The sequence below is a fragment of the Brachycentrus maculatus genome, unplaced genomic scaffold (genome assembly GCF_059751285.1).
Source record: "Brachycentrus maculatus isolate JH-2025_06_01 unplaced genomic scaffold, ASM5975128v1 h1tg000055l, whole genome shotgun sequence".
NCBI classification, from domain to species: domain Eukaryota; kingdom Metazoa; phylum Arthropoda; class Insecta; order Trichoptera; family Brachycentridae; genus Brachycentrus; species Brachycentrus maculatus.
The window spans coordinates 2,044,827-2,059,091 of record NW_028280809.1 but is presented as its reverse complement, the minus strand read 5'-3'; the positions used below and the strand labels follow the sequence as shown (position 1 = coordinate 2,059,091).

Genomic DNA, 14,265 nt, shown 5'->3' with positions numbered 1-14,265 from the left:
AAAATAAAGCCAATATTATTAGAAAGCCAAACTATTATTCGTTTTCAAGTACCTACGTGCAAAATAACTAATGTTCATGCTAATTGTGATTAACAAAAATTGTAAAAGGGAGCAAAACATACACGCAAAAGTCACACAAATATGATTACAATTTTAGATTATTTAATCTATAACAGTCTAAATTGATAATAAAACATAAAAATCTCAACTAAACAAAATAAAAATAATTTCATCAATTGATTCGGCAGTCACTTTGTGGTAAAATCTATCCATTTTTAATTAAAGTTTTTTTAAAGAAACTTAAAGTTTTAATTAAAGAAACACGTGTCGCAGTAGATTTTGAGAAATAGTGGTATTCAATAAGAAAAACTTTCATTAAAAATGTCACAAATTGTCACAATTATATTTTTTAATGTGTTTTTAACAATAAAATACAATTTAGTAGACTCTAAAAATCAGTGTTCGATTTTAACATTTATTTGAATTCTATAGTCTTCTTCGAGATATAGAAATCCAAGATAGTAAAATCGACATTCTGGAGACAGATGTAATAATTTTTTACAGTACAATTACTATTTAAATTTTCGCATCAATAGTGGCCGTAACATTGAATCCATTTCCAAGTGCCCGCAATTAGTAACGAGAGCTCCACATTAATGGAAACGGATCATGCCACCCATTCTGTAATGGTTTCGTGTTCTTGGTGTGTTCAAAGCGTTTTCCACGAGCGATAAAACGATTAGGCCATTAAATGCATTATTTATTAATACACAGCGCTAGAGTTTACACTTTACATAAAATGTGGCTTGAAGGATAACTTGAACCCAGTACAGTGGAACCTCTCATAACGAGCATAAATCGTTCCAGAATCTTACTCGTTAAGCGAAACATTTCTTGTTTTGACTGGCGCGGAAATCCCGGCTTACCGTTTCTCTATAAATCGTTATGCGAAATGTCGTTAAGGGAACAACTTTTTTTACCTTTTTTGCTCGTTATGCGAATTACTCGTTATGAGAGGTTCCACTGTATATTATAAGAATTTCAATCTACACAAAAAAAACTTGGGCAAATAAAGTTAGTAGCGTTGCGACAAGAAAAAAAAATATGACAAAATTTATTTGTCATAAACCGCTATACATTCTGTAATCATTTGAATACAATCATCAGTTTCTATAGAAATACAATAGAAAAATTAATAAAATAAATATTTTAACTGTTCATTCCTGGTTTCAGGCTATCTGCAGAATACGAATGGGATTTAAAAAGGGTTTTAACAGATTCCAAAAGAAGGAGACTAAATTATATAGTATGTAAATAAAAAGTGTGCCAAATTTACATGTTTGCAATACTGTTATTTAATGGTTATAAAAGTGATATTTTGAATGTCACAAATTAAAATACAATTTGACCGTACCTCCGTCGCCTTATTCTTTGCTTTATATGTCTCAGCATGATGCATTATCTACGAATAACTCGATTTTTTCTTCGTAAATCACATTTTTACGCGAATTTATCACATAACCCAAATTAAAAGCCGCTGATAATCACCGAACGTGTAGCGAGACAATTAACCGGCGCTGTCAAAACTTTCGTTGAACACAATTTCACAATTCGAGGGTTAGCTGTAATCACAATTAGTTTCCCGAAAGGCAAAAACCGACGGGGAAAACAGCGCCGCACGACCGCCCGCCTCGAGGTTTGTCAACCCACTGAAAACGGGATGTAAGAAAAACAAGGTAGTGCTACGCGAGAGCGGGAATAAGCGAGATGGATATATTGTAAGGGCGGGCGGTGGGAGGGGAGGGAGATAGGGTCCGTCGATTGAAAAACGCGGGAAAACGCAAGTCGCAGTGAAAGGAATAAAATTGTATTCGTCACAAAATTATTAAAAATTGAGGCTTGTCAACTGATGAAAAGGGAAATTCAATCATCTTATCAAAATAAAGTACATCATCAAAATAGGCAAAATTTTGTAGGCAGCAGTAGAAATTATATTATAAGGTAATATATTCGACTGTGAAGCAGGCTTAAACGCAGTAAAGAATATTGTATTATACGCTATGTACTATGAAAGTCGATAAAATTTTAAAGTTCAAAAGATTTGATTTAAAAATCGTGATATAAATAACTCCTAAGTGGAGACAAACCCCGAATTTGTGGACAAAGATTTGGACACACTGAAAATATTGTGTTTTAAGTTTGTTCAGCGATGCCTTCATAACAGGCCCCATTTTCATGAAACAAAATAAGAAAATGCCACTTTTCTATTAGCAACCTGTAAGTATTATCAAGAATATTCTATAATGCACTGAAAAAATACTTTATTGAAAGATATTTGTGTTAGTGATCAGTTATATTTTCTCATTTGTTTCCATTACGCGTACTTCTTACCTTAAGTAATTTTTTTTCATATTTACATTACCCGTTTATTGTTTTAAATTTCACATTTTGCCCTGCGTTAGTTTTGTTTAATTTTCATCTTATTTTTTAACTTTCTTATTTGTGTTTCAGTCTTGTTAACCTCAATCACATGTCCCATCATTATACGTAATGGAAATTACTCATCGGGAATATTATATATCGCCTCTCTCTGCATTAAATATGTACAATTTCCAAAAATATTCGAAAATGAGTAATATGCGGAAACGTTTGGTATCACCAGTATCCTTCTCTTAAATATTGACAAAAGAGCGTAGTTCAACAAACGCTCGCTTTGTTGCAAAGTTTTAGTCCATATTTAGTACAATAATTCCATGACTGTACTGAAAGAAATAAATATTTTATAAAATGTGTATCATTGTTTTATTGCGATTTTTTTTATTTTTTGCCCTAAATCAAATCGTATTTAATAAATAAAATACTCATGTTCAAATTAAATCGTAAAACATGAGCAACATTTTATCTAGAAAAGTATTAAAACTCAAAAATATTATTTTTCTGACCGACGTTTCGGCTACTATATAACAAAATTGATATATTTATATTGTAATTTTAACTTACTTTGAAAAAGAGATAATACATATAACTCGCAAAAATTAAAAAATTAAAAAGTTGAAAATATCATTAATATAAAATATTACACGTTAAACCTTTAAAACGCTCTCCTGTAAAATTGGTAAGTTTTGAGATTATGCAGTGTAAATGCGAGAAGATGATATCGCTCACTCCTTTCAACGACGTCATAAATAAAAAATCATCAATTTTCAGTTGTGCATGTTTTCGGAATGCCCGGAAAATGTACTGTGTATACCCAGCAAAAGCGGTATATTTTTAACTTAATATTTACCCGCTACAGGGCAGATAGTGTTGTTTTTACATTTTGAAGAAAAGGTATTATTTTTTAAAATAAACTAAATATTTGATAAATGGAGAAAAAACATTCAGGTTTTACCTAAAAAGATCTGTTGCACAGTAAAAAGTTCAATAAGTGGCTTGATATTTATTTTTAATACATTGCATTAAATTTTCAAACTTTAAAATCGATCTCCTGAAAAATAAAGTTTGATATATGACGTTGTTGAAAGGAGTGAGCGGTATGTGACTTATGTATGTAATATTTTTTTTAATAAATAAATAATATTTACGGTTTATATGTATCTGGATCGTTTAAGATTTAAAATTATCAACATTTTCATCATCATTTGAATTTCATTTCAACATCGAACTGCAAATGCGTGATGAGAAAGAAGCCTGTTTTGTTTCTTGCGATAATTATCTGATGAGGTTCGACGGAAATATTCCGATAGAAATCTTAAATATATATTCGTTCGGAAAAGCAGTCATAAAATAACATTTTACGAGTGTCGTGAATATAGAGCAGCTCTGTCCTTGAATAGTAATTTAAACAAACGAACGTAAGTTTACGTTCACGTGAAAAGCGCTAAGCAAGTTTGGAGCCGGTCGGAAAAGTTGAATCTAGTTAATGCAAGGAGAATACATTTGACAAAACGCTCACGCAATGTCACGAGCTGGTGTATGTGAGGACAAACAACTAGGGTAGAGGCTTCGCTATACGTACTATAGATGGGAATGACGATGTTGCGGATAATGAAAAATTCGAATAATCGAGAAACGAAAAATATTTGCTAATTTTTAGAGTAGAAGTGGATTTTATTTATAGATTTAACGTTTGATTTGTAGAACTCCATTTTAATTTATGTATTAAATGTTAAATCACACACTTATTTTTTGAGACTACTTAGTTGTATTTTATTGATGAAAAAAACATATAAAAATAAATTTTGTGACAGTTGTTTCGCCTAGTTATGGCATTTTCAAATGAATTCGTTTGAAAATGCCATAACTAGGCGAAACAATTGTCACAAAATTGATTTTAATGTGTTTTTTCAACAATAAAATACAACTTCGGAGACTCAAAAAATCAGTGTTTGACATAACATTTAATACATAAAGTAGAAGAGGTCGTCAACCAACGATTCCAGATTCAACTATTATATTATTTAAATTTACATGCAGAATCCATTTCGAAAATAAAATTATATCAAATCATACTTAAAACCTTTACCATCACTTACATGAAAGTATAATGATAATACAATACTTAACTTTTTCATGGAAAAAAATAAATAAAATCATGGTTTTCAACCCCTACCTTGTTGTGTAAATAACATAGTAATAGAATTTTGTCTAGTCTCATACCAGTCTGATGATGTCGGTTAAACCGAAACCCGGTTGCTGGTCAAATAAAAGTAATGTGGAAAGAACTACATAGTTGTTATTTTATTCTATAAATTGCGGTTCCACCAGTACAAAACTTGAATATATATATCGTAGTCGTACAGGAGAAAGTGACCAACTACCAAAACATAAAATGTTCAGGAGGGCCATTTAAGTCACTATTGCTTGGCAAGCAAATAAACACCAATGCAGGTAGTCATTTTTAACAAGTCAATGTATTATACATCCAAGTTTGAAATCCTTTGGGATTTTTAAGGGCAATATTAAGCTAGTAAGATATCAAATAGTCAATGATCACGTTTTTGTAAAACAATGCACTTGGTCACGTTCTCCTGTATGACGACGATATATAATATTCATGAAAATTTGACTGGTACCTGAAGCGCAGGACTGATCACCTTGTCTTCATATAATACAATAAACGACCAAGTTGCCATTGCGAAAATCTGATGCAGTGCCCTATGCACCATTGGGTGCGGATAAGGGTCAGTAGTATGTTTGTCAGTACCTTCTTTCATACCATACATAAACAAATTAACGTGTTGATGTACGTATAAAATATCCAAATGTAATATAATACACATCCTTTGTAGTTTAGTTCGTTTGTTTCGATAAAGGAAAATTGATAGCGAAGCGACAAAGCCGTGTATCTTAACAAAAATCCATCTTTTGTTTAACTTTTGCTTAGGCGAATGCTCACACTCGCAACACCCATCGCATAATGAACTACCTAGCTAAGGATAAACATATCACTCACTCCTTCCAACAACGTCATATATCAAAAATCGTCAATATTCAGTTGTACCTACATGTTTTCGAAATGCCCAGAAAATGTACTATATCCCAGCAAAAGGGGCATATTTTTAACTTAATATTTACCTGCTACAGGGCAGAAAGTGTAGTTTTTGCATTTTTAAGAATAGGTATTGTTTAATTATTTTTTAAATATATTTTTCAAATGGAGAAAAAACATTCAGGTTTTTCCTAAAAAGATCTGTTGCACAGTAAATTGTTCAATAAGTGGCTTCATATTTATTTATAAAACATTTTATTATATTTTTAAACTTTAAAAACGATCTCCTGAAAAATAAAGTTTTTTTATATGTGACGTTGTTGAAAGGAGTGAGCGATATATGAAATAATACACGTATATTACATGTGTATATTTCGTATAACATTGATATGTGTTATATATGATGTTTTTTTAGAAGTGTACATATTCAAAATTAAAAAAAAAAACACATTAAAATAATGTTAATGTCCAAGGCTTTTATTGAAACAAAAAGGTCTTGGAACTCACTTCATGTCAAGCTTTTAACCAAAAAAAATATAAGTTCAAATATCATTTTAATGTTCATAACAATACCATATTTTATCATTTTGACGAATTTTAAAAACATAGATTGTAATTACGTAAGCACAAACATTGTTTCGTCTAATTGATTTTGAAAATTTAAAAAAAAAATCTGTGAAAAAAGGAGCCGGAACGCCGTTCCACCACGTTACATGGAAAAGAGCCCTGCGTATGTCTATGATATTGACATTATTTAATAGATAATGTTATGCCATTGTTTAAATATGATTTCGGACATATGAGCTAGCTCGGCTAGCTTGAATGAAGCTCGATCGTGAAGTCCAATTTTTGGCAACTTTATCGAGCAACTGGGGCCGTATATCGACAATAACAGTAAATGTTGACTTTGCGAATGTCTCTGGTTTATCAGCATCGAATAGTGACTTCACATACCCCCAAAGGAAGTAATATAATAGTGTGAGATCACACGATCGTGGAGGCCAGTTCACAGGTCCATTACGTGAAATTATACGCTCACCAAATGTTGCCCGCAATAAATTGATGGTGGCAAACGCTGTGTGGCATGTTGCGCCATCTTGTTGAAACCACAGCTCTGTCAGAGCAATGCCATTCAAATGAGGTGCAAAGAAGTCAGTAATCATGGTTCTGTAGCGCTCTCCATTGACCGTAACATTCTGGCCGGCATCGTCTTTAGAAAAATATGGACCAATGATTCCACCTGTCTATAAAGCACACCAAACAGTGGCTTTTAATGGATGTAAGGGCGTCTCGACAAAGGTTTTTGGGTTTCCAAATTCCAAATTCTGCAATTTTGCTTATTGACATAGCCATTTAACCAAAAATGTGCCTCATCATGAACAAAATTTTGCGTTGAAAAGGAGGATCAAGCCGAATATTGTTTTCGGCCCATTCACCGAACCCACGACGCGCAAACTGGTCATTTCGTCTATTAATGAAATGGCAAAACCTACTCGCAACAAATCAACTGTCAACTATATTGATAAATTAAACTAAATGTCTTTGCACTGTTCCGTGTCTGTCTGCTGTGCGGGTCGGGGTTGTTGAGGCGGCTGTGTACCGGCTAGGTCTAGTTGACTAACTGAACTAATTAAATACTAATCCCTTTCACTGCCTACACCGGGGTACTCCTAGAAAATTTGGTGGTGGATTTACAAACTTGTATTTTATTATTGGCAGTAACAGCGATATTAAGAGCTTTTAAAAGTAAACTTACAGTAAAATCGGGATACAATTTTGTTTCACATTTTCAATAAATTACAAGAAAACATAGTTCAAAAAAATATATTTTGCAAGAGAAGGTCTATCAGGAAGCCTAGATGCTTCTGTATCGGATCTGGGAATGCGGTGGGACACCTTTCAATGTCAACTATATTGACAGTCTGTAGAAACAATGTTGACAGTTTAAAAACCAAACCTGTAAAAAAAACATCCTTTACATCCTTCGATACATACAACTGTGGTCGAGGGTCTTCAAGGAAATTCACCCCGACAATTAATCGATACTTGTCAAAAGCAGGCCTTATTATTATTTCCTTACCTTTCTTCACATGGCATAGAAAACTTCTTTTCAGTAACTCTTCAACCCTTGTCGGCATTTACCGATTTTTTATATAAAGAAAAAATATTTACCATAGAAACGTTAATGTATACCATTAATTTAATTTGTTGAGTAATAAAATACGACCGCGAATCATCTTTTGTATGGGAAAACTAATTTAAAAAAAAATTAAGTACCATTATCCTTACATCCAAGAATTGAATTTCGTTATTTATTTGGGAATTATACAGCTTATACATAAAAAATATAAATATTTTGATTGACAATAATAAAAGCCAATCAAATAATTCCACATATATGTTATGAATACTTTGTTGTATATTAAGAGAGAAAATAAGAAATAAAGTGTTATATTATAAAGTGTTTTTAAAATAAATATATTACAATCAATTTTAATTATATCAGTACCGTGGTCTCTAAGAAGGTTTGGACACGTGGAGCGAATGGATGATGAGAGAATGACGAAGAAAGTATTTTTGAAAGTTTGAAAGAGAGAAAGAAAAACTAAATACGACCAAATCAATCCAAACATAAAATCTAACATAAGAGCTACTTGAAGGGAGGTTGAAAAACTAAAAAAAAAATACAGTTCTGGGCATTTAAAGAGCTTACGACTTATCATGGGCTTGGTTAAGCGATCACTTTACACACGTGTAACATTCACCGATTCTACCCATGATTGGCAACCACACTATTCTAAATTTTAGTACTCTTAGATATGATCAATCTCGTGATACAGTACGTGTGAGTTCACTACAGCCATCTTTGTCGGAATGAGGAAAGCTTTTATTAAACAGAGACTCTTTTTACTCGTATTTGTATGCAAAGTCCGAATCTTAGATCATATTCATATACTTGTGACCCACCTAAAAACATGATTTTCATTTTTTTATATATCTTATAATTTGACCAGTTATTTGATTTACAACATATTGAGTGCGTCCAAATACTTACAATACACAAATCTGTTTGTTTTCCATTTACAGATTGAAAAAAAATATTTCCCTTTTGAAAGGAATTTGTGGAAAATACAATAAAAGAAATATCAATATTACTTACTTCGATTTTAAATATATTAAAGAAAACATCTTGATACTTTTACTGAGCTGGGATATACTATGGATAACATACACGTCAATCGTTGTTTTATTTATTGTTTCGGCATTCACTTTGTGGTAAGACATGATGAAATTGTAAATGAAAATACGTGTTATTTTTAACTTGAGTTATATTTATTTTAACCACTAGTAAAATAAATACAACTCAATTTAATTACTACACCTAGCACCACACAAAGGCCAAATAATGAATAACTTTGAAAACTTAGAAATCCTAAAAAACTTTAATTCTAATAACAATTTAATAAATAATATTATTTCAAAATTCCTCAGCTTTGCTTTCCGTTTTTCCTTTATTCTCAACTTCACCCCCTAGCTCATCCCCTTCCCCCTAACTTACCTCCCCCCTCCTCACTTACAGTACAGATAATTATTTATACTTTAGTTTAAATTCGTCTGCCTCCGTAGTGTAATGGTCAGCACGCTCGGCTATCGTTCTGGAGGTCTCGGGTTCGATTCCCAGGGGGGGTCAAATAAATACAAGTGATTTTTTCACTGTAATATTTATTCAATATTACCCTGGACTGGTACCTGAAGCGGAGGGCTGATCACCTTTCCTTCATGTGTAAACGATCAAGATAACACTGCATTTATATGAAGCAGTGCCCTATGCACCATTGGGGTGCGGATAAGGGTTTTATTATTATTATTATATTCAGACCTGAAGATGGAAGCATCTGTAGCTTCCGAAAGAAGTCGTTATAATCAATATAACTCAGGTAATAAAAATCAAGTGTTTTGTCATCATCAACAATTTCAATCGTTCTCAATGTTATTGAATTTAGCCTACATCTCAATCTGTACTTTAGAAGAGCATAAACAGGCACAAGTCAATTTCCCAAGAAATAACACATTTGATAACAATATCCGATAACAATTTTATTTTCCCGATTCCTCATTATATGAAACATCGCTTTGATATCTCAATACTTTTTGCACTCGTAAATATGAAAATATCATGTTTTACATCGAATTTTATTGTAAATTACTCACCAACAGATTCAAAACGAAATTGACTTTTTCCCGCGGACTCTCAAATCCGAAAAACGATAGAACATATTTCAAGGAGGTTCCCATCCCTTTAAAAATAAATATAATGAAATTCTAAGGATCCAATAGCTTTTGTCGACAACAGAATGGGGATGAAAATACCGAATCAACAATACAAATAATAATTATTCAACAAGAAAATTATTATTATAATACAAGAACCATAAAAGAAATTGGATTACTGGGAAATAAGTGAAATATTCGACGATATTGTGTTTTCACAACAATAGATTAACAAAATAACAACACAATTTAGATTAAACTGAATTTGAGTATTTCGAGTGACAGCCGTTTGGGCTAACAAGGCCATTGTCAAACTGGGTCGAAATAAACAATATTTAAGCACAAATCGCTCACTCCTTTCAAGTACGTCATAAATCAAAAAACTTGATTTTTCAGGAGGACGTTTTTTAAGTTTAAAAACATACTACAATGTATTAAAAATAAATGTCAAGCCACTTGTTGAACTTTTTACTGTGCAACAGATCTTTTAAGGTAAAACCTGAAGGTTTTTTCTCCATTTGAAAAATATTCTGTACATTTAAAAAATAATTAAACAATACCTTTTCTTCAAAATGCAAAAACAACACTTTCTGTCCTGTAGCGGGTAAATATTAAGTTAAAAATATGCCTCTTTTGCTGGGATATAGTAAATTTCCTGGGCATTCCGAAAACATGCACAACTGAAAATTGACTATTTTTGATTTATGACGTTCTTGAAAGGAGTGAGCGAAATGTGTAAAGCTGTCAATAAGGATTCTGTTGTTACTTTTTATTTTTTCAAAGTGTGTATTTTTTCTAAAATATCTAACGTTCGCACGATCCAAAAATAACTAACTAACCCTCACGCCGCTTCCACAATCTTGGCCTCTTTTACATTCATACATCTTCCCGTGCATACGCGACGATTATTCCGACTCCTGACCTGACCACTTACAAGTATTTGAAATATTTGATTCTCAAAAATATTATAAATACGGTCTTCCTCTGCTTCTATCTTTAAAAATATGTTTTGAAATGTACAATATTTAGAAGTTTTGTAGATTAATAGAAATACCCGTTTGCCGGCATTCTACTAATCATTTAAAATATTTGCAAATATGAACTAGCTTCATTTGTTACTTATCACGAAAATGACACGATATATATATATATATATATATATTTATATATATATATATATATATATATATATATATATATATATATATATATATATATATATATATATATATATATATATATATATATATATATATATATATCGTAATATTTACTGTGTTATTCTCATAAGAACCTTAAATCTAATGACTTCAGTAATTGTCTTAAGGTTTAGAATAAATGAGTAAATACAATTTCGTATGTACAAAACGCACTTACCACTGTAAAACAGTATTTTTTGTTGTACAGACAATACAAACATGAAAACATGTTTTACAATCAAGTCAAAGGATTAAGGATATTTCGTAAATTAAGTTAAAATATCCTGAGGTCTCGTAACTCAATTTGAAATTTAAATATTTAAGACCAGATCTCAAAATTAATCGTCGCTCAAAATGTATGAGCGAAAATATACCGACAGAGATTACGAAGGGTTGCTTACATAGATCCCTAAACTTTAAAACACCCCCTTAACAAGGAACAACTGAGACCGCTATTATTATGGAAATACTATTTATTTATTTAAACATATTATAAACAAAAGTCACATATATAATATTCCCGATGAGTAATTTCTATTACTCATTTTGGGACACGGGATTGAGGTTAACAAAACTGAAAAACAAATAAGAAAACACAGGGAAATGTAAAATATAAGGCAATAAAAGGTACGGAGATAAATTTATAAGGTTAGAAACAACATTATCTCCAATTACAGGAGTTATTTGCATATTATTTTTTGACATCTCATCAAAGATGAAGAAGAATATGGAAGTCTGGGCATTTACCCCGTAAATGCCCAGACTTTCATATCCTTCTTCATCTTTGAAGAGATGTCAAAAAAATAAGGTTAGAAAGATGTTTAGGAAAAAAAATTAAATATAACAAATCACTAACACAAATATCTTTCCATTAAGTATTTTTTCAGTTCATTTACTTTAGATCCTTGACTTGTTTTTTTACATGTCAGGCGGCTGGTTATTTTGGGTATGGGCAATATATAGCAAAGACCTTGTTCGCATATTCTTTTTACTGCACGCAAAGTATTAAAAAAAACACACCTCACTTTCCTTTGAAAATTCGTGAACTTTCTCCAAATTTAGTTGTGTTTATCAGCTCCATATGTATTTCATTACGTCCTCGTGTATTATAATGATGAATTTCTCTCTTAAAAATCGGTTTGGTGTGCTATACGCAGATGTTACTTATTGATTTGGCATTAACTTTGTGGAATGAGATGCTGATTTTTCAAAAATAAATCAACCACTTGTATAAGACCACTAATTGGGTTTCATTTCATTTCACATACAAAGGGCAAGTAATGAACAATTTAGAAATACATTAAATTTTAAATACAGAAAACAAATTAATTAATAATATGCTTTTCTAAAATTCCTCACTATTATTGTTTATGTTCCCATTAAACTAAGTCCCACCCCTTGACTCCTTCTAGTTATTATTACACCCACCTCTTCCAATACCTGCATGATTTTTTGTTCGTAAGTTTTTGATATCACCTGTCGATGAAAACATCTGTATTTTTATAAACCAGTCGTGTGAAATTAAATAAAACTCTCGTGGCCTAATACATGTGTTTACTTTATACATTATTTTTTGACATCTCAACACAGAAGAAGAAGAATATAGAAGTATGTGCATTTACAGGGCTTACGACCGTAATAGGCTGGTTTAAATGATCACTTTACACACGTGTAATATTCACCAACTCTACCCATGATTGGCAACCACACTAATCGAATTCATGAAATTTCTAGATATATTGATCAAACTCGTAACGCAGTATGCGCGAGTTCACAATAGCCATATATGGTGGGATGAGGAAAGTTTTATTAAGCAGAATCTCTTTTTATTGGTATGTGAGGTCTGAATCCTGGATTATAATTACATACTTGAGAAACGCCTGAAAACGTGATTTTCAATGTTATTTTACAATAGCTTATAATTTAAGAAGTTAATTTGTTTACAACATTTTGAGTGTGTCCAAATACTCAAGTATTTGGACTCAAATATTGTTTACTTTTTAGTAATCAAAATTCATTGATTCATAAATGTAACACTTCTGAAATAAATGTAACATGTCTTTGTGATTTATTGATCAGGAAAACGGTATGAAATTTTTTTGCGACTTCACTCTCGTACTCTCTTTCAGCCTGGCGTAAGGTTTGTTTTCACATAAAGGGTTTTGTTAATTGCTATACGGATGGGGGTGGCGGCAGGTCCTTTTGATATTCGTGCGGGGAGAGTGTTTCCTTACGTGTATTAAGGGAGTTACGCCCTACCTCGGCGGACCCACCCTTACGGAGAGATTTATAGCGCGGGTAAGATTTTCCGATGCAACCTGTACTTACAAGTAAATCGCGTATACCGTCGCATAAAAATAGGGATTATAAATTAAGATTTTTCTCGATAATTTGTCAAAGACGTTCATTTACTATGGATTGAAATACATAGTAAGGAATTAAATACATATAACTTAAATTCCCAATATTAAAGATACCAAATAGTATTGAAGATTTTTCTTGAGAATCTATCAAAGACGTTACATTTATTTACTACGTATTGAAATACATTGGAAGGAAATATATGCAAACAACTTTGATTCTCAATCTTATAGATACCAAATATTATTATGTCTTGTCATAATATTGAATGCGAAGAAGTGAATACTCACGATTCATAATACGTAAATAAGATTGATTTATTGGATTAATCCACTATTCTAGTATTTTAACTTCTAAATTGTATATTATAAAATACTAACTAACTAACCATCACGCCGCTTGCCCTCAGAGGTGAAAGAAAGGATGGAACGCCACACCAATCTGTCTTTGCAAACCTTGCTTTGGATTTCCTTATATCACAATTCGAACATATATCATACATCGTTTGGCCGCTCGTTCTTTTGAGAGATCGCATTTCGACTAAATTCAGTCTATTTTCATCCTTCTTTTGCCATCTCCATGATGATGGTTGCAAATCATGTGTAGAATGGTAAATGTTCGAAGTGTATAAATTAATCACTTAAATCAGCCTATAAAAGGTACTAATTCCTGTAAATTCTTCTTCATTTATGTTGAGATGTCAATATTTAAATTCACCACAATCATTTCTTAAATCAACAACAAATAAAAAACAGCGCTAAATGTTACTCGTTAATGCGGCAGATCGGCGATATTTTTTTGAAACAGCAACACATTCTGGAAGTCTGGAAAATATTGCCCATTTGAAGCAAAAAGCGCAAAAGCTCTCAGTAATATTAAATAAATAAATAAATTGAAGCTCCGCGCTAAGCCCACCTCGGGCGGATGCCTCGGGCCAATCTG

At 31.8% G+C, this 14,265-nt stretch overlaps 1 protein-coding gene across 4 annotated transcripts in view; it reads right to left on the bottom strand.

Annotated features, from left to right (window-relative positions):
• Positions 1-14,265, bottom strand: part of LOC148311880 (hexosaminidase D-like) — a 122,813-nt gene that overhangs the window by 20,363 nt on the left and 88,185 nt on the right. Inside the window, exon 1 of one of the 4 annotated variants that reach the window (XM_088278103.1) lies at positions 1,415-1,578. The exons of the other annotated variants lie outside the window; for them this stretch is intronic. Coding sequence (XP_088134229.1) covers positions 1,415-1,452 — 38 coding nt within the window. The 5' untranslated portion in view covers positions 1,453-1,578. Of the gene's footprint in view, positions 1-1,414; positions 1,579-14,265 lie in introns of those variants that run through there. 4 annotated transcript variants of the gene reach the window in all.